The sequence below is a fragment of the Lathamus discolor genome, chromosome 3 (assembly GCF_037157495.1).
Source record: "Lathamus discolor isolate bLatDis1 chromosome 3, bLatDis1.hap1, whole genome shotgun sequence".
In the NCBI taxonomy this organism is placed as follows: domain Eukaryota; kingdom Metazoa; phylum Chordata; class Aves; order Psittaciformes; family Psittacidae; genus Lathamus; species Lathamus discolor.
The window spans coordinates 124,703,726-124,725,275 of record NC_088886.1 but is presented as its reverse complement, the minus strand read 5'-3'; the positions used below and the strand labels follow the sequence as shown (position 1 = coordinate 124,725,275).

Sequence of the window (21,550 nt, the reverse complement as noted above, 5' to 3'; positions counted from 1 at the left end):
TTTTGTAGTTAAAATAGATCACTGGTCTGGTGACCCAGATCTGAAGATAGCCTTATAAGGTGGGATTGTTCAAATCTGTCTATAATCTGTTGTGAAGAACAGTGCTGGACTCTGTAGGTTGCTAGGGTAATGTCTGCTTAAAGTGGCAATACATCTGGAAGTCTCCCATTGTTTGTATTACTCTACATAATAACAGCATGTGCCAGAAAAATACTGGAAGTCTGATATGGCAAGTCCATTCTTCTGAAGATCACTTGATCTTATTAAACCATTAAGTGGAGAGCTGAAGATGACTTTGCATGTAAATATGTGGAGTACTGAAAAGTCAGATATGGTGTGAAGGCTTAGGATAACTAGTAGACATTCTTAACTGTCTGGCATCCAGTGGCCAGATGTCTGATGCCACTGACAGTGTAAAATATTTGTGATCTCTGGGTACCAGCATGGAAAGCATGCAGGGAGGATTCCTGATCACAAGTAAATTAAAAATACTGCTTTTATACTGCATATGGTATGCCCCAGATAAGCAAATCTTAGGGACTCTCCTGCAGTTCAGGTTCATCATACAGGCTTTCTTCTGGAAGCTAACACTAATCGGATTTAATGAAATACAATTCTTGAATTAAAACTGTTCTTCAAGCTGTGCAAATCCTTTCCCCAGCCTTGTGGGACATGGGGAACAATCATGGTCTAGCTTTAGGTTCTGGTTTAACCTTAAACCACTGCAATGTCTTGAATTTGTCTTGGGCTAGCTTCTTGTGTCTGTTAACTAGCTGTGTATGTATAGCTGCTGCTAGAGAGTAGCTGTGACAGCTGATGTGTTTAAATGTACATACAATTCTGGTTTTTGGGTGGGATTAGTAACTAATTCTAGTTAATTGAACCTAGTGTAATGTAAACTTGTAACCATGAGTGTATCAAGTAAATAATGTATTAAATCTGCAGTTTTTCCTGTAACATTTAGGGGTATGGCTGTTACCACTTCTTACAACAAGGATCTAGTCTATAAAGAATATACCCTTCATGTGTAGAGTAGTTACTTTACCAAAATTCTTACTTTTTCTCCTGATGTTAAAAAAATATTAAGTTTTCCAAATCCATTTCTAGTTTCCTGTCCAGTGCCATTACCTTTGCCAGCTGTAAGTCTGCAGTAGATATTTTGTGGAGAGAGAAAATGCTGGATTACCGAAAGCAAATCTCAGGCTTGGGTTTCATTCTGGTGCTCAGCCTGGACACTGCAGCAAGGTGTCAGCTGCACCAGCACAGTTGTCTAAGGAGTATAGTATGAACAGGATAAGGGAACTTACCCATTTCTGTAGTAATATAAGTACCCTTTGGCTACTGTAGTTCTACCTTCTTTGGCCTCAGTTGTACAAACTGTTTTCCTTCCCTTCCCTTGGCACTGGCACTGAGGCATGTGCCCTTGCTGATATGAATGGCAGACCCAGTCACCCACACTGAGTGGCTCCCTTGTCCCACAAGGGCACGGGATTGAACAGCCAGGGGCAAGACAAAGGGAACTGAGGGAGAGGGGATGGTGATAGTATACAGGTATGTTTAGAAATATTTTAGCAATATATATATTTGGTAATATAAATGGGGCTGTGAAACTGCTGTTCCAGCTTGCTCTGCAAGACATCTTGAGCTGAATAAATTCCTTGATCTGATTAAGCATGGCCCAGAAAAATCTATTACCACAACTGGGAAGGCAGAAACACTCAGCACTACATGGGGAAGGATACAAGGATATCCCAGGCAGAAATTTCTGCCAAACACAATCTCTTTTTAGCTTGAAAAAAAAAAATCTGGAGAAGTGCCAAGAGGTAAGATATTGGCACAGCAAAAGAAGATAAAGTAGCATGTTTATTTTTAGCCTGCATATCCTAAAATTTTTAGTAGCATTAAATATGCTACTTAATCTCAAATGAACTTTTAAAGTAGTTGAATTACCAGTTGGAGCATTTACAGTCCATTGAAAGCTAATGGAATTTCAGTGCTTGAATATTTTCTGGATAACCTCAGAACAACTGAGGAGCTCTTACAGTTCATAGCTCAGTGAGATTGTTAATTAGTTTTGTGATCCAGGGAATTTCTGTGACTGCATTCTTGTGGGCATATCACAACCAAACACCTCAAAGCCTCTAATTCATGTTCTGATAAATGAGGGTCACAAAAATACTGTTGCAAAACCTTGTCCTTTCTGTGCTTGCTTTTGATTACATCATTTAAGTCTTTAATAGGTTGAATACCCAGATTTTGCCTTAAAAGTAGGTATCTGAAGGGTTTAACAAAGCTCCTCTGTCAAGCTATTGGGCTAAGGGTTTCTAGAATCCTGTTTAAAAATGCAAAGAATGGCTGCTTTCAGTGGCAGGATAGCAATGAAAATAAATGCCCAAAGATATCAGCTGCACAGCAAGAGAACAAGGGCTGATCTTGGCAATTTTGAGCTTAGAGCTTTACTTCAGTTTTAAATCTCCAACTAAATTGGAAGGACTAGAAGCAATTTCAATTAAAGCTCCAATTAGAGTACTTCTTTATTGTAGTGAAAGAATATTTACTGGAAAACAGGTAGACTTAGTGAGGTCTAATGTTTTGTGGGGTTTTTTTTCTTTCTTCAATGTATTTGCATGGTCTGTAGCAAAATGGGTTCCTTTCTTGTGAAGTGACAAGTACTTGTTCCTTTAAGTGGCTGTACAACTGTGGAGTCTTAATGCAGGTGAAGTAAAAAAGGATGTAAAAGTGCAGTCTGGTTTGAAATACATTAGCTATTCAGTAATAGGCTCTGAATCGTGGCATTAGGTAAACCAATCCTGTTTAACTGTTCTGAACAGTTTAACTGTTTAGGCTGAGGAGTGGGTGGGAAAATAGCAAACTGATGCTTAAGTTTGGTGTTTATGAAGCTATTTGTAAACTACCTTGAAGTGTTCAGTTTTGGGGGACCAGCCAAGAATGACACAACACTGCAGGTTTTACTACAGCAGGAGGCCTTAGTTAACCTGGAGAAGCTGTAATCTAAACAGGTAAGGCAAGGGAAGGCTGAAATAGTTGGTAAGCATAGGGTTAGATTTCTTATACTAAGGGTGGCATGGTTTGATTAGACCTCTGGCCAAGTACAGATCTTCAGAAGTCTAAATCAAAACAGTTTTTTAGTAACCACTGTGGTTTGATTTGTAAATCTTGCTGTGCTTCATGTGGCCAGCCTGTCTGCTGGTGTAACCATTATCTCTTGGTCTGAGGAGCATCTTTCACTAGCACCACAAAGCTTCTATTATGCATATGGCTTTATTTAACCTATTCTAAAACAAATTCAGAGTTAAGTCAATGGCTTTACCTTTTAAAGCAGATGAAGCAGGTAATTGCTTCTACCTTCTTAAAGATGAAAGACTGCCTAAATAAATTTATGCGCTGACCTGGAGGGTGTTGAAAGCACTTGAGGGCTTTTTAGGTTTTGGTTGTGTGTTGGTGTTTTTTTTTTGTGTGTGTATTTTTTGGTTTTTTTTTCATGGTGTTTTTTTTTCTTTTGTTTGTTTTGGGTTTGGGGGTTTTGTGTGTGTGTTTCTGGGTTGTTGTTTTTGGTGGTTTTTTTTTTTTTTAACTCAGGATGATCTGTAACCAGAAGAAATCCCTGAAAAAAATATCTTTCAGAAGGTTTTTTTTTTTTGTTCCTTTTTTTGTTTCTTTTTTTTTTCTCTCCAGTTTGACACTTGCCGCACAAAGTTCAATATGGTGTCATTGAATTTGAGGCTAAAATGACAGATTAAAATTAAACAGACTGGATTGCTTCTTATCCTGTTGGAGGAGGGTAAATCATGTTTGGGCACAGTTTACTTTCTAACTACTAAAGAGCAATATGGAAGAGGAGGAAATACATACCACAGAATTAGGTGACTTTTCTGGATGCTTGTTGAGGGTGGGCTCTTCAGCAGATGCATTAAGACTCTTGGCCTTAAATTTACATTCTCAAACTGAAGGAAATTGAATAATGTTTTAAAAGCAACTGCAGTCGTCACAGGTTCTTCTAGACACTGCTGGTTTTTTGAGAGTTGGTTGGATTTCCCAAGACTTCATTTTCTGTAAGGAATAGATGAGTTAATGTCTGCCTTGACTGCCTCAAGGATGCTTAATCTACAAAATGGGATGAAATTCATCCTTGCCTACCTAGAAATGACTGAGCAGAGAGCTTGTGTTAATTTTATTTTTTGTTTTTTACCTCAGGGAACTCCTAGATGTGAGCTTTGAACCATGGTGTGTAAATTGTTTCTTGAGCTGCAGAAGTGGGAATACAAGTAAACAGGGTTGGCTCCAATAACTCCTTGTTGGTTTTGTTAGAGCATTCCTATTAAAATCTCACCATGCCCCTTTCTGAACCAGTGGTTAGCCTGTTTTATAAACACTGGTACTTCTGCACTGATACTACCTGTGCCACACTGCTTCAGCCTTGTCTTGTTCTCTACTGCCTGGGTATTCTGGGGCTGGAGTGGGCCATACTTCTGTTTCCACTGAAGAAGAGATGCCTTGTATGATGTTTCTAGGATTTTGATGAAGGCATACTAGGTAAGGGCTGTATTATAAACAGGTTCCTACATTCAGAGGGTTCATGTAGTGTTGATACTCCGAAACATTCAAGTGGCATTTGTAGCAGCTTTGCAGTGAGGGTCAAGTGCCTTGCCCATTAAGAGCTGGCCTAGATTTAGATGCAATCAAACTGTAAATCTTTATGGTATTGGATGGGGTTTGCTTAATATTATGCTTTGTTACAAGTCAGGTAATACTGTAAGGTGGACCTTGTAGTTTCTACTGGCCAGTGTTGAGGTGGGATAGAGAAGGAAGTATTTAGGTATTCTTTCCACACACCTCTATGATGAGCTTGTTTTGAATTGCATTGGTCAGTATTTTACCTAAGAGGCAGCTATTCCTTTAATATGATGAAGTAAAAATGTGTTACATATATTGACAAGAGGAAAAAAAGTTGCTGTCTTCTCTCTTGGTTGTTAGTAAACAATCGTATTACATGCAGTTGTATGGTGCAGTGTACTTGGGGCAACTTAATAGGCAGAAGCACGAAGCTTGTGTTGCCAGAAGTATGTTTAACTTGAAAGCTTTGTGTTAGATGACACAGCAGTTCCACTAACCATAGGATGCTTCTTAAAGGAATACTCAGAAGGTTAAAGCCAGTTGCGATTACACTGAAGAGTTTCTAAGGGTCATTTGGCCTCTCCAGAAAGCATCTTGTCTACCACTGTCAAAGCCAGACTACTCTTAAACTAAGACAAAATAAAATTATCTAAAAATAATTAAGAACAAGCAGTGCTATTACTGGAAGACTTAAAGTCCCCAAACTCAAAAAAAAAAAAAGGAAAAAAGAGAAAAACTCTAACTTGATTAGTCAATCTGTGGACATATGTACATCTGAACACATGGACCATAAGCAAAGAAAGCCTTCAGCAACAGCTTCTGGAGTTCAAATGCTACCTGTTGTGTTTTCTCCCAGTTGTTCCACACTCCCCTGGTGGGGGGCTCTGTAGTCCCCTCTTGTCCCCTGCCTCCCTGGTGACTAGTATCTAAAAATCAAGCTTGCAGTCCTCTTCTGGTTAGGAATCCCTTGGGTAATAGCAGAGTTCACTGTCCCCAACACAGATGTGTTTATGCTGTACGGGGGAAAATCTTTGAGAAGTAGGAGTTGTCATATCCAATTTTTGCACAAAGAAGTGTCCTGCATGAGGGAGCTGATGTGTAGCATGATATGGAAGATTACCAGAGGAAAATATCTGTCTTTACTTACCAGTGTTTATCCCAGAATGAACACTTAAAGATGATTAATTTGCATTGCTGTACTAAATGTGTGTAGCAAACAGGTGTGAGTAAAAAGAACTCTGCATGGAAAAATACTGCTGCTTAGATGTTTGAAAATGCTGTCCTGAGGGTGCTTCTTGATTGTTGACGTGTTGACTACTATGTACAAGAGCAAAAGAGAGCTTAGGTTTTGATTTGTTGCTTTGTCAAGTCATGACATGGGGGAAGGCTCTTAACCGGTTATCAGTGTACCCCAAGGCAGGTTGCCTAGATTGGTCATGGAATTGTCAACCTCAAAACACAAGGCACAGAAACTGGACTGCTTGGATAAAACTACTTTAGGGGAGAGATTTGGACTGGACAAAATCCAAAGGTCCCTTCCAGGCTAAGTGTGGTGTAAGTAGGTTGTAAATTCTTTAGTCTCTAGTTAATTTTATTTAGGGTAGACAGTTATCCTGAAGTTTTTTCCAGTATACTACTCAAACTTCTACTGTAGGTCTTGTATCTCTATCTGGTAGAATGTGGTGATGTGGTGTGGCAATGCTGCTGTCATTCTGAAGTAATGTCCTGGAAAATTTGAGGCTCCTTGTAGGCCACTTACTTCTGTACTTCTGGAATAATGGATGCTGCTATAAATCAAGGCTGGTACAGCTCCTTCTGATAGTATTCTGATAGTGATGTTTCCTGAATGGTCTGCTGTTCTTCTTACAGTACTCTGCCAAGATAGAAACAGCTGGGGCCCTTGGTTGTCCTGCTGTGAGGATGAAAGTGTTGCTATCCTAGCACCCCCCTTAAAGCCATCATATCTCTGGAATACCCATCTAGGGTTTTTTTGTATGTAGGAATCCTGATGAGTGATACAATCTTTTCGTATTGGTCACTTCTGGTTTTGTCCCCAGTGTATTATTTTTAAGATGTCTTCAGCATTTAATTACTGTTTTTGTAACACACAAACAAAGGCTTATTAGCTCGTACTTGTTTATTGAAGCTTACTCTTTCATGGCTTTGTAACATCAGGAGAACAGGGATTAAGAATTTCTTCAGTAAAGCAGGATTCCCCTCCACCCCCCAAAGCAAATTAGATTTGCAACATCAAAAGGCAGAAAGAGTATAAAATAAGTGCTAGTGCCATGTCATAAGACTTTCTTCTGGAAGCTTTTTCAACTTGTTCCTACCAGAATTTACTGTCTGTCTCTGCTTTTTTCTTAGCCTGTGTAGAGAAGATCTCAAAAGTAACCTTTTTACCTATAAGCAGACCTAAGGTAAAGCTCTGCTTCCAGCTTGAAACTAAGCTGCACCAACATTAAAGAAATATTTTAAAGATGTATAAAGCCTTATAACAAGAACAATAAGAACCACTTAATTTTGTGTTTGAGAGTGTGTTGGTTGTTAGTTTGTTTTCCTTCCCCCCCCCCGCCTTTGTAAACTGCTCTAGATAGCAGTTGTGTAGCATGGGTTTACAAATAAGAATACCTTGCTCAACTAGTAGCTGCTTTGAGAAACTTTTGGCACTTCTGTTAATGGTTTTGTCATAAATAGAAGCTATTTGTTCTAATACCATGTCCCACTGATACTTCAGGCATCAGTGACACAGTTTAGAATCATAGAATAGTTAGGGTTGGAAAGGACCTCAAGATCATCTAGTTCCAACCCCCCTGCCATGGGCAGGGACACCTCCCACTAAACCATGCCACCAAAGGCTCTGTCCAGCCTGGCCTCGAACACTGTCAGTGATGGAGCATTCACAACTTCCCTGGCCAGCCCATTCCAGTGCCTCACCACCCTTACAGTAAAGAACTTCTTCGTTATATCCAATCTAAACTTCCCGTTTAAGTTAGGACAAGGGGTAATGGGTTCAATCACTGCAGTCCCTAGTGAAGAGTCCCTCTCCAGCATCCTTGTAGGCCCCCTTCAGACAGTGGAAGGCTGCTATGAGGTCTCCACGCAGCCTTCTCTTCTCCAGGCTAAAATGCTTGCTAGTGCATCGAAATGACCCATTCTTCAGACTTGCTGGGCAGGGTTTTAACCTCATCTTTCAGCACTAGTTAGATGCTTTACCTTCATGCTGCCACGATGTCATCAGTGTCATGAATGGTGATTGTTTCTTCTGTCTGCAGATTTAATTTGTTGCCTGGCATTTCACCTGTGGCAAGCAGGACAATGGCTGCCAGCAAGAGCAAGAACCAGAGTTCCTTGGCCCTCCATAAAGTAATTATGGTTGGCAGTGGAGGCGTGGGCAAATCTGCACTCACTCTTCAGTTTATGTATGATGAGGTAAGTAGCTTTGAGTTCAGCTACTCTAAAGTACCAATAGGTACGACTTCATAAACTTTTTAGTGGGAAAGGGAAGGTAAATGTAAATAGCAAAAGTCCTGATGACCTGCCTGGCAGGAGAGGGATGTAGGAATCTGGGAGGGTTGTCTTTTGGGAACCTCTTTGACTAAGGGTGGCAAAATTGATTCTTACTAGTGAAAGAACAGTCTTCAAAACGCGTGCATAATGTGCATGTTCTTGTTTGAGTGTATGGAGGCTGTTAGCAGTTGGCATTGAACTCTGCTTTTGTTGCAGTTTCTTTTAGGCCAACTAAGGGTCAAGTCAGAAGTGAGCATTCTAGCTCATTCAGAGCCAGATGATGTAGGCATACTTCTAGCATGAATGCTTTCCTACTGCTACAAAGGAAGCTAAATCAGACAATCCAGACTAGTATTGTCTAGATCCTGTAATTCAGAAGCTAGTATTTATCTATAAGCTGTCAACACATGCTGTTGTAGTAATGTATCTGAACAGATGACATAGTCATTAGTGAAGGCCAGTTTAATTGGGCTCATGCCTTTTGTTGTACTTCGAGGCCAAGAGAAAGGAGTTAAGGAAGGAGCCTATGTTGGACATCTTCTGTCACATCAGAAGTGAATGTGAAACTGGCAGTGGCTTTGTGGGTCTGATCAATACTAAACAGACCTAAAGTACGTGCCTGTCTAATTACGGAGCAGATTTTTATGTTCAGCAGCTGGATGCTGTCATCTATATCTGTTGAAGCTTCAGATCATAGAATGGTTTTGGTTGGAAAGGACCTTCAGATCATCTAGTTCCATGCCCCCTGCCATGGGCAGAGACACCTCACAGTAGACCAAGTCAACCAAGGCGCTGTTCAACCTGGCTTTTAACACTTCCAGGGATGGAGCATTCACAGCTTCCCTGGGCAACCTGTTCTGGTGCCTCGCCACCCTCACAGTAAGGAACTTTTTCCTTATATCTAATCTGAACTTTCCCTGTTTTGAGTTTAATCCCATCACCACAGTCCCTAATGAAGAGTCCCTCTCCAGCATCCTTGTAGGCCCCCTTCAGATACTGGAAGGCTGCTATGAGGTTTCCATGCAGCCTTCACTTCTCCAGGCTGAACAGCCCCAACTTTCTCAGCCTGCTTTCATACAGAAGGTGCTTCAGCCCCCGTGATGATCCTTGTGGCCCCCTGTGGACTTGTTCCAACAGTTCCATGTCCTTATGTTGGACACCAGAACTGCACACAATACTCCAAGTTGGGGTCTCACGAGAGCAGAGTAGAGGGGCAGGATCACCTTCTTTGACCTGCTGGTCACGCTTCTTTTGATGCAGCCCAGGATATGGTTGGCTTTCTGGGCTGTAAGCGCACAGGGCTGCCGGCTCATGTTCAGTTTCTCGTTGACCAACACCCTCCAAATCTTTCTCTGCAGGGCTGCTCTGAATCTCTTCTCTGCCCAACCTGTAGCTGGCCTGGGATTGCCCAGGTCCAGGTGCAGGACTTTGCACTTGGCTTGGTTGAACTTCATGAGGTTGGCATCAGCCCACCTCATAAGCGTGTCAAGGCTCCTCTGGGTGGCATTCCTTCCCTTCAGTGTGTCAACTGAACCACACAGCTTGGTGTCATCAGCAAACTTGCTGAGGGCACACTCAATCCCACTGTCCATTTTGCCAGTGAAGATTTTGAACAGGATGGGTCCCAGCAGTGACCCCTGAGGGACACCACTTATTACCCATCTCCAGTTGGACATTGAGCTGTTGACTGCAACACTTGAAGTGTGACTATCTAGCCAATTCTTTATCCACTTAGTGGTTCATCCATCAAATTGATATTTCTCCAGTTTGGAGACAAAGATGTCATGTGGGATAGAGTTGAATGCCTTGCACAAGTCCAGGTAGATAACATCAGCTCCTTTGCCCCTATCTATCAGCTCTGTAGCCCCATCATAGATGGCCACCAAACTCATCAGGCATGATTCGCCCTTAGTGAAGCCATGCTGGCTGTCACCACGCACCTTGTTGTTTTTCATGTGCCTTAGTATGCCTTCCAGGAGAATCTGCTCCAAGATTTTGCCAGGCACAGCGGTGAGACTGGCTGGTTTGTAATTCCCTGGGTCATCCATTTTCCTCTTCTTGAAAATGGGGGTCATATTTCCCTTTTTCCAGTCGTTGGGAACTTCACCTGACTGCCATGATTTTTCAAATATGATAGACAGTGGCTTAGCAACTTCATTTGCCAGGTCCTTTGGGACCCACAGGTGGATTTCATCAGGCCCCATGGACTTGTGCACATTCAGGTTCGTAAGATGATCTCTAGCCTGATCCTGTCCTACAGTGGGCCTAAGGTCTTCATTCTCACAGTCCCTGCATCTGCCTTCCAAGGCTTGAGTGGTGTGGTAAGAGTATTTGCCAGTGAAGACTGAGGCGAAGTCATTGAGAACCTCTGCCTTCTCCAAATCCAGGGTAGCTAGGTCTCCTGTTTCCTTCCAAAGAGTGCCCACGTTACCCCTAGTCTGTCTTTTGTTAGTGACATATATAGAAGCCCTTTCTGTGATTCTTGATGCCAGACCTCTCTGCTGGTGAGTGTGAGGTCAAGCATGGCACCTCTCTTTGTCGGCTCTTCTCTCACTTGCAGGAGGGAGTTGCTTTCCACACAATTGAAGAACCTCCTGGATTGCTTGTGCTATGTTGGACATGATATAGATACCTGTATTTGAAGTACACTCAAGTATCTTTTCTTGAAGTGGAGATCTAGATAATGCCACCATATTGCTGGTAGCTTATATTGTCTTTGGCTCTTAAATTGAGCTGAAATTGCTGGCCATTATTTCTGTAGCAAGACAGCTTCTCTTGACTAGGCAGACTAGCTCTTTGATGTATTAAATCCTTAAATAATTTGCTTTTCACAGTAAAAAAGTGGTGGAACTTAGTAGCTGGCTGAATTATGAGAAGGTTTTGGGGAATTTAAATGACGCTCCAGTGAAAGGGGGTAGATATGAACAAATACTGAGATCATTTGACAGTAACTTTAAACATTAATCACTTATCATATTCAGTTTGTAGAAGACTATGAACCTACCAAGGCTGACAGCTACAGAAAGAAGGTAGTTCTCGATGGTGAAGAAGTTCAGATAGACATTCTGGATACAGCAGGACAGGAGGATTATGCTGCTATCAGAGACAACTATTTCCGGAGTGGGGAAGGGTTTCTTCTAGTCTTCTCAATAACAGAGCATGAATCTTTCACAGCAACAGCAGAGTTTCGGTAAGTGGTTTCTATTCCATGCAGTGAGTATTATTTGGTTCCTATATTGCTTGGTCAACTCTTTTTAAAAGCTACAACTCTTCATCCTTTTGTCTGCTACCATTTGGTCAATAAAAGTGGCAACCCAACCATTTTGCTCTCAGTAACTGGTAATGTAAATCCTGGTATCCAGCCTCTGGCTTTAATTGTCTTCATGCCTGCAACTTATGAGTACATTACACCAGCAGTAACTTCAGGCAAGTAATAGATTCTTAAACTCCTAAAACATGTGTGTTAAAGCCGATTTTCAGTCTTCATGGATGTGAAATTATCTTAGAGCAGTGCTTCTAGAATTAAGCTTGCATTTTGGCCAGGTTTCAGACACTGTATTGTTTACTGCTAGAAGCAGGTGCTCTAAGGAAAGGAAGGATTAGTCTGTACTCTCAGGTATGGATTGGTGCCAAGCAAGGGTTGGCAGCTAAGTGGTACTATTGTAGGCAGATGCATTCCTAGAAAGACACACAGTAGTAATAAACACTTCCATTTTTGTTCTTGGGATTAGCAAGTCTGATGTGAAAATCACTAGATTGAGCACAGAAACTGCTTGTGTAGCATAAAAGAAAAACAAGGGGGTTATACCATTATTCTGGTCTTGGAATTCATGTAGCCAGGTTCTTCAGGGCAAGATTATTTGATAATAGTTGTTGCCTCAGTGTAGAAGGTGTAATCCACAGATTCCCTAGGACAGCTGTAAACTTGATATAAAACTTGCCAAAAAGTAGGGAAGTGTTAGGAGTTCCCTGTGTTTGCCAGAAAAAAAGCTCTTTATCAGTCTGCCTTATGTTGCAGAGCTGTTCTGCTTAGTTTGCTCTAACTGGAGTACTGAAAGGAGTTAAGCGGTTGAACTGTTGTTGTGCTGCAAAACTGAGTATTTGGACTGTTGCTAGCATAAGATGGAGAAAAAAGTCGGATATAATTAGGAAAAAAATCCCAAAACATAAAGACACTTGAAAGTAGCCAGTCTTAGTTTTAGCTTTTTTGTGCTTAAGCAAAATAGAAGGTTAAACCCAAGGCTTAAGGCTTTGGATGAAAAGGAGTAGGAGTGTTTATCTTGGCAGTTTGTGTTTTCTGTCAGACTTCTGTGACTAGGTTAACTGCGTGTTGGTTTTAGACTCCAGTGAAAAAGGCAATGCTAGCCCTGAAGATGAGCAAGAAGGACCTGAAAGCTCCTTGAAAAACCTTCCCCAGGAAGGTGGAGCTATTGGCATTGATTCTCTAACTTCTAGAGTTCTTAAATTAGAAGAAGTTGAATACTGAATGAACTATGGGCTTGTCTTTAATCCCTGGCTCTCATGCTATGCATTCAGTGTGTGCTCTTGGTGCCTCTAATCTGAAAATGTGTGAAGGTACAGTTGAATGCAACAGCAGATTTTCTGCTTCAGTGTTAATGCTATTTTAGATTCTTATGTACTCTACATACATTCAGTTACTTTGTGGATGGAAAGTGCAGGCATTTGAAATACTGTGGTAACTCTGGGATGAGGGGGTGTAGCGCCATGGTCATGCCTAGTTTGGCTCTTGCTCATAACAAAATGAAGCTATCTAAAAGTAACTAGACTGGTACAGTTATTCCAGTATCCTAGATGGGCAGCAACATGTGTCAGTCTGGTTTCAACCTGTTTCACTCCAGTAATAGCACAGACATTGAGACGGACATGTCATATCATGATATGATATTGATGATACGATGTGATAGATTGATCATATCATCATCATCATCATCATCAATATGATATTGATGATGATGGTATGATATTGATAGATGATGTGATGGGTCCTAGATGATATGATAGAATGACAGAGGATAGGTAGCTTAATGCTGATGGTTCAGATATTTTCTTGGAGTCTTTGAAGGAGGAAGGTTGCTAGCATTTTAGTTCAGCACTAGCTAGTAACTCCTTTTGTGTAAAGTTTAGGTATGCATTAAGAATTATCTCTGCTAGCTACTTACACTGTTCCCAGTCTACTGCCTTGGCAAATCCTTGATGTTGCCCAGATCTGTACTGAAGTGGGATATAGACTGGGATATCGAAGATGGTGACTGAATGCCAAGGTGAAACTTGGCAAACGTGGCACTTGTATTCTTCTTCAGATGGGAACTCCTCTTGTGAGTTGCTTTTCTGTCATGCTAATCTTATTAGAGATGAGTTAGTAACTAAATGGTAAAACTGTTTTCCTGGAAGTGTGAGGCTTTTATTAGCATAATGTGTTAAACTTGAAAATTATTCTAAGTGTGTGTTCAACTGTTGGTAAATATACTGTTATGTACTGTTGTAAACACTAGTAATGTGCAGACCACTTTATCCATTCCTGATAATGGTGTGGTTTTGTTGCTACTACTGACACAGATATTGTTATTTTGAATACTTGATGCATTAGGGAACAGATTCTGCGTGTGAAGGCTGAAGAGGATAAAATCCCTTTACTGGTAGTAGGAAACAAATCTGACTTGGAAGAGCGCAGACAAGTGCCTGTAGAAGAGGCTAGAAGTAAGGCAGAAGAGTGGGGTGTGCAGTACGTAGAAACCTCTGCCAAAACTAGAGCGAATGTAGATAAGGTAAGGCAACATCTATTCAATTAGATTGCTACTGTTTAGTAGCTGAGTGACTAATTCTTGACTCTTTCTGGGATAAAAGCAAATCCACAGTTGGGCTTCTGAAAGCATAGATTGTAAAAAATGAATTAACTTACTGGAATGTGTACACTTAAGCAAATACCTAGCTTAGAGGAACCAGAGACATGTTGCAAGTTAATGTTGTTTTCTTGTTTTAACTGCTTGTACCTGAACCAATAGCTTTCCATTTAGTTTAAGGATTCTCTTAAGTATGCTTTATTTATAGGCTGTGTCCAATTATTATAACAGCAATAAACAGCAAGCTATAGACACTTGTAAATTGTTCCCCTTCCCTGAAAACTGTGTAGTGTGGCTAATGTTAGAGATTTCATTCTTGTTTCCTGCTAAGACTATTTTGAATTGCAGGAAGAACTTTTTGCTGTGCCCCTGGTATGTTTTGACTTGCCCATGCTGGTCTAGGACAGTTATGTTTCTGCTGCTGGTTTCTTGCATAAATAGTTGTGGTGGGTTATTCTGAAAGAGATGAATTATGACTTAAGTGTTTGCCCAGTAGTACGGCAAAAAAAAAACATTTTCAAGCCTTCCCTTCATTCTGTGTGTAGCAGAGATTTTTATTTTTTTTTTCAAGAGGGTGCCTTTTTATTTCACCAATCCACTGAAGATCTGAAATTACTCCTGAGCCCCCTAAGGACTCCAAAGGTGTGGCTTGGTAACCTGTATTTGTTTAAAGATTTAAAATTGAGCAGTTTTGTCTTTGATAAAAAGCATACACATTTAGCTGTACTGAAGCTCTTCCAGTTTCCTGTTCTTCTAGTCTATATTGGTTTACTAATGGAAATGCTGTTTGTGCATGTTACTTATTTCTCTCATTTGTTAAATTGAGTATATGAAACTCCTGAGTTGATCTTTTGCTTATAAGGGACATGGCATGCTTTCAACTTAGTAAAGGACCATTCTGACTTGTAAGTCACTGTCAGATGCATAAACTGGGTGGTGTAGTAAAACATGAAAGCCTAGACTTGTATTTGCTGGTGAGATGTCTCATGACTAGCAACTGCCTAGCCTGCTTTATACTTTGACTAGTTTTCTGATCATTTGGGTTTAATAGCTATCTAGCTGTGTGTATGGAGTATACTACTGTGGTGCTCTAGGCTTGCTCAGGTTTTATCTAACTAGCTCATGTGACATACTGCTTATTCTCTACATAAGCACTGCTTTGTGTGTGTTAAGACAAGTTATTGGCCATTGTGGTGATTGTGCATTAACACTGTAACAGAATTAAGAAAACACTTAAGAGGGTTTTGAATTGTCAGCTATTTCTGATTAGTAGCATGGTCTTCTGAGTATATGACTTGTGTAGTTCCCCATTAAAACCAGAAAAGCATAACTCTATAGTTGACACTAATCTCTTGTTCACTAATTTGAAAAATCATTTTTTCTAATACCTCTCTACAGTAAAACAGCTTCTGCATCTGAGGTGGTATGTACCTAGATATCAGGTGCACAGGGGTGAAATCAGCTAAAACTTTAGGGTAAACACCAGAGTAATGATGTTTGCTGATCTTTCCTATAACATAGTCTGAGGTTTGTGGGTTTGTTTTTTTTTTTTTTTTGTGCCTCACACTGTCACTTGAATGCTGCAGCTTTTCTATTATAAATCAGGCAGAATACTGCTGAGAAGAATGTGTTTGCAACTGTGTGAAAAGGATGGGACTCTATATACTTCTTTGCATAGTTTACAAGAGTTATTTACCTGAAAGTGCTTGCTATACATAGATAAATATTCTCATGAACTCAGAATGCTACTTTTCTGCAAGATCGATAATCAATAAAAAGCTGTTAAAACAGGGCTGTTGAATGACTTGATAGCCAGGTAAGATTGTGCTTCTTGCCACTATTTGACATGCTGCATAATTCTGATATTGAGCTTGTCACTGGGATCTATGTCTAGACTTGCTTCTGCTGTATTAGGTGCAATGTGGTGCCGCATGTGTATTTGATGCTGAATACAGTGGGTTTCATCTGTTTTCTGGTGACAGATCTTGTTTTAATCTTTATTTTTTCCCTCCTAGGTATTCTTTGACTTAATGAGAGAAATCAGAGCAAAGAAAATGTCAGAAAACAAAGACAAGAATGGCAAGAAAAGTGGCAAGAACAAGAAAAGCTTTAAAGAAAGATGTTGCTTACTGTGATGCTTGGGAACTGTGAATGTCTAACTGCAAGTGTCATGGATAAGATACCACTAAGGATATAGGGCTGGATTCATGAAAGGAAGTCTGTATTGACTCCCTTATCTTTTGCTTTGCATATCACACCTTAAAAATGTGACAACAGAACTTTGAAACCATTTCTGGTATCCAACAAAACCTATGCCTACTGAAACTGAATAGGCTTTGTCTTCCCAGTGTCTTTCAAAAGTAGACAATTTTAGACCTACAGTCCTTCTGCTTGGTTATACAAAGAACTTTTATATTTCTTCCTAGTTCATGTTAATGCTTCTCTGAATATGTTTATCTTGAACCTCTACTAGCCTTAACAAGCACAGGTGTTCAGGTTCAAACACTTTTTTCTCCCCCTGCTGCTGCCCTCCTTGATGTTGCAAACTGCAGAAACTAGATTGACATCTGATAAAGGGTTTGAGTCTCCATCTTCTGTTAGTTGTTACTTACACTTCTTACACTGAAATCTGCTGGCTTCTTCCCTACACTCCATGTAAGAAACAGCAACTGACAGTTGAGAGTCAACTCAAAGTTTCTTCCATGTTCTGTTTAGTCAATACAGCATTCATGAATCAAGCCTATGAACTCAATTCAGACTTATTTAGGCAATGCAAAAAATTTATTTAAATAGTGGCTAGATGCATTCCATTTTGGTCTGTCTTCTTATCCTTAAACTATAACGGTATGGGGTGAGAAAATTACTATAAGCCTTTCTACAAAAGGAATAATATTGTTACCGTCTCCTTCAGATGCTGTCCTGGGTTTCTCCCATATATGGTGGCTAAACTCAGTTAAACTCATGCTACATCTATCATCCTCCCCTCCCCAGTACTGGAATAGTGAAAATCAAAGTGTAGATTTAATCTTTTTTGTTTATATGGAGTACTAGTGCTAATGTTGAAAAGTGGGAATATCTGCATCTGTCTCCTGTCTTGCTGAAGACAAAAACATTGAGTAAGAATGGGTCACATCACACAATCATGTCTTGGAATAAGTGAGGCATATATGCTACCTCTCAATGATTAGCTGGCTAGTGAGTTATGGTGTCAAAGCAAATGAAGTTAAGCAGCTGCCACATCTGTTATCATTGTTAATTTTATATGTACTGTTTCTGATGCACAGCAACCTAGCACATGGGCATGCATGTTGAGTTTTGCTGGTCATCACATTGATCAACAAAACCCAGCTTAGAAATGGAAAAGTCAGTACTTAGGTCTTCCTGTCAGCTGACTAAACTGATCTTTCTGTTCCAGCTTAAGTACAGTTGCCAAAAAACCCCCACTTCTGTCACTGTGGAAAGTAACTGTCTCTTGTGGAGTCTATCAATGAATTATGGTTATCTTCTGTTTTGAAGGAGTAGGGTGAATTTTGCTTAACTGGGTTCTTGGAACGCAGTTACTTGGTTAAAGGAGTATGCTGTGTGGTTGTTCAGTAAAGTACACTGCAGAGCTAAATTAACAAATAGTTTCTTCTTGAAGTGGATGAGTAGTGAATACTGTTCAGTACTTAGTATTGCAATTTGAGTTTGAAAAACATTTTTTCACATGTACTAGATTGCTCTTGTGCATTCCACCTCTGAACTTTGAAAAAAGAGATGTGCTAGATACCAGAACCTCTGTTGGCTTGAGGTTTCACAGGGACTTATTGCAAACTCATTGTCTTCCATAACTAGTTCAACTTGTCAGGCAACACATTGAATTGGGGAAACTGTACTAAATAAAAGGTGCTGTAATCTTCATCCTTGTCAAGTTAAATTCCTTTTTTGTTAATGTTATCTTGTATGGGCAGAAAGAATGGTAACCAATTCTGGAAATACTTCTCTTTGAACACTGTAGTTTATTGGTATTACAAAGCCAACTTGACAATACCGGAGCCTGCTGGTAGAACTTGTCACTTGAGCTCTATCATCTGTGTCTAAAGCCTAAGCACCTAATGGGGCACTTGAAGCTGTAACATGTCTAACAAAGTATTACAGTGTAACAAAGTGTTTCCTCTTGAGCTTCCATGTCTAAAGAAAATTGAGTGTATATTGTGCATACAGCAAATCCATGTCCCCTAGAGGAAGACAACTCACTTAGGTTTAGTTTTAGTTGAGACCTAAAGGTTAAGTCCTTAATTAACCTAAAGGATAAACAACAGTTGAATTCCCATGACAAGCTTATCTAGGTCAAGCCCCTCCGAGGCTGATTGTAAAATGTGCCTAACAGAACTAAACTTACCTTGCTGTATGAATTATGAACTCAGCAAATGACCAGCACAGCTATATCGGCTCAAGAAACTTGCATGCCTTGATGATTGATCTCTTTAGTCTTAAGGTACCTTACAGTATTTGATAGGCCAGATTTAATTTCTACTCAGAGAATAGTCTCCCATGAGTCTCCTATAGTCCACATGTTGTTCTCACTCAGGTTATTTTTTTTCCAACTGATAAAACTCCACCACTGAGGTGGATTTATTTGGAAAAAGGTGTTTGCTGCTTTATGGGTTGATACTGCATCTCTTCAGTGTTCTGCGCTTGTTTACTTTTTCCAGAAGGACTGAGCCTGCGGACTAAATACTGCAGCTCTTCAGTATTCCTCTTCTGTACTTGTGATCTACTTCAGTTTAACTTTCCAGTTACAGCTGAAAACATGATAAACAAGGCAGCTACCTTGGCTACTTCATCACAGTGGGCAACAGGTGTTCTGACTTGTACCAGGAAGACAATAAAACTGCTCTGCTGGACTGGAACCCTGTTGCCTCCACCTCATATCATGGAAGTGCCTAAGTATAACCTTCTAAATAGGGGCAATATGATTGGAGGACCCTTGAATGACTTCCAGGTCTGCTTCAGTGAACATCAGTGGACATCAGTATCAGGTGGGTTGACTAGAGTGAGTAAAAGATGGCACAAAGAAATGCTTCCTTTGGACTTGAGGGCTTCCTGTGAGCAGAGTAAATGGAGCTTTGGTTTCTAATCTAAATGAGTACTTGTACATCAGGTACATCGAACACAGAAGACTTTAGTAAGGAGGGCATTTGTGGCTGCCTGCTAGCCATGCAATGTAGCTGAGATAACTAGAGGCTGTATTGAAGGTGATATATCCCAGCAGCCTTTGCATGTTAGGTAATTAAAGACCAAGACTTCTTTTATTCAGTATAATGTGCTTTTAAATCTTTCTGAAGCATTGCTGTAGGGAAGTAACTGGATATTTGAAGCTGGAGGTCATATAAGACTTGACTATGCACTTGCACTTAAGCATTCAAAAATTATTATTGTGTAATGGTTTAACAATGGCAGGGAGCTGTTTATGGCTACATGCAGTCTTCCATATGCAGCTTAGGTGTTAATGTTCAAGTGCCTCAGTATTCTGGTTTGAACAAACATCTGTGAGAAAAGCACCCATTATAATGGGGGGTAAGTATATGAAAAAAGCAGGCTAACGACTAGGAGTGCAGAGGCAGACTTCCTCCTCTTTTTGGAGGAGCATCTCTCCAGATCTGGGTACAGATGCAGGATGAGCACATCTTCAGTGACTTGTGCTGTATGTGTTCTAGATAGACTAATATGTTTTTACTGCAATTACTAGGTGAACATTTGGCTTGATGAAGAGAAGAATGCGTTTGTTTGCGGGGCGTTAAATTTCCCTAAAATATTAGTAACCATGTGAAGTTCCAGTTAAACCCTATTTGGCTAATGTAATGCTAAAGATTACTTTAGGTCTAAGGCACAAAGCTGTAGTCCGAAATGCAGGAAGAAGAGCATCTAACTAAATACCAGTATATTTTTTTCTTTTTTCTAAAGCTTTCCAAATTACTAACTGAGTACTTAGGGCTGACAGGCTTATCGATTCTTCCTCAAAAAGAGGATAATGTTTATCAATTCAACTCAGAGTTCATGTAGACAGAAGCTTTCTTTAATTGCTATAAGCATATGTTGCAATGTTCACCTCCTGTTGACTTTATAATTGGGAGAAGGAGGGAAGAGAAACAAAAAAGCTCTGATTTTTCACTGTAGTTTCCACACTTCATGGGGATGGCAGGTGTTTCTCTTGGGAGGGGAAGGTGTTAAGAGATAACACCAAGGAAGAGGTTTAGTGTAAACGATTGTGATTGCAAGATTTAATAAAACTGCCTCTAAACTATGTATGCTATACTATGTAAATTTGTTTTCTTCAGAGCTTTGTCTCTAACTTGCACAAGCATTTTTTATGTCTAAAACTTGTCACTTTTCATTATCATGCTAATACAACTGATTTGTATTACTATTGATAATAAAAAGAAAAACAGACACAATATTTGTTTGTTACTGATTTTTACAGCATTCTAAATGCATGTCTAGTCCGCAGATTCTTGAACCAGATGACTGCTGGTTTTTAAGTGTCTGGAAGTAACCTTTGTATCAAATCTGTAACACTTATATTACAGACTGGAAAGGAGGGGAGGAGGAGGTGACTGAGGACCTCGTCATCAGTTTTCCGGAAATAGTCTGCATATGTTTTGGGACCAAACTGGTACAGTAGTTTGATTCATTCCTAGTTCATTTTCCACAACCTAATTGGATCAGACAGCTTGTATCAACTGTATAAATGACAAAGTTGCTTTCCTCTTTAGTCTTAGGGCTCAAATAACAGAATGAGCAACATTGTGTGGAAAAATTGATTCTTAATCTTCTGAGAGTGCCAGGTTCCACTTAGTTGGTTTGTGATGACCAAATTGCAGTAGAGAAGCTGAGATGCCTCTGAGGCAGGATGGTTCATAACAGATTTAGTGCTCTATTATGCTGCTTAACTTGGAGTTGCATAGCAATAGGACTCACAGTAAATTTCAGGTGTAGTTTCTGCTGTTACTCACATACAAGTTGGAAGCAGAACATATCCTAGCTGATGACTTCTGGGCAAGGATTACAGCAATTTACATAATCTTACGTGGTGTTTGCCCTGTGTTTCAGATAGGTATGTAAACCACTGTCGCACTCCTTTTCAGTAAAGTAATTTTTCTTAATATGCTGCATCAGAAGAAAAAGGTAGTGTGAAAAGTGTTGTGTAGGAGGCAGGAGATGGTTCTGAGGACAGCTGTGTCCCATAGCTGTACCCAAAGCGCAGAATGGCACATTTTTCTTCAGATGCTCTGGATGCTGGTGAGGAGCAGGCCTTCTTTAAGTTATAGCAGGATGGGACTGAAGAATGATTGCACACGTACAGCTTGGCTTCTGCCTCCGTGCTTGCCTGTGTTCTGCCCCAGCCAGAACACTTAACTAGTGTGGTTCTGTGTGCTAAATGCTCCTAAGATTCCTGGGATAGTACGGGCACCTCGTCCTGTGAGAAGTGTTGGCTCCATCTTGTGGCTTTAAGAGTTAGGAACTCTACCATGGAGAGGGGCTGTTCAGCATGCTCAGACGAG

At 40.3% G+C, this 21,550-nt stretch overlaps 1 protein-coding gene across 3 annotated transcripts in view; it reads left to right on the top strand.

The window, feature by feature from the left end:
- Positions 1–17,906, top strand: part of RALB (RAS like proto-oncogene B) — a 74,461-nt gene extending 56,555 nt beyond the window's left edge. For all 3 annotated transcript variants that reach the window (XM_065671500.1, XM_065671498.1, XM_065671499.1), the window contains 4 exons: positions 7,911–8,067; positions 11,127–11,335; positions 13,754–13,931; positions 16,022–17,906. In XM_065671500.1, coding sequence (XP_065527572.1) covers positions 7,954–8,067; positions 11,127–11,335; positions 13,754–13,931; positions 16,022–16,141 — 621 coding nt within the window. In that variant the 5' untranslated portion in view covers positions 7,911–7,953 and the 3' untranslated portion in view covers positions 16,142–17,906. The remainder of the gene's footprint in view (positions 1–7,910; positions 8,068–11,126; positions 11,336–13,753; positions 13,932–16,021) is intronic.
- The last annotated feature ends 3,644 nt before the right edge of the window (positions 17,907–21,550 follow it).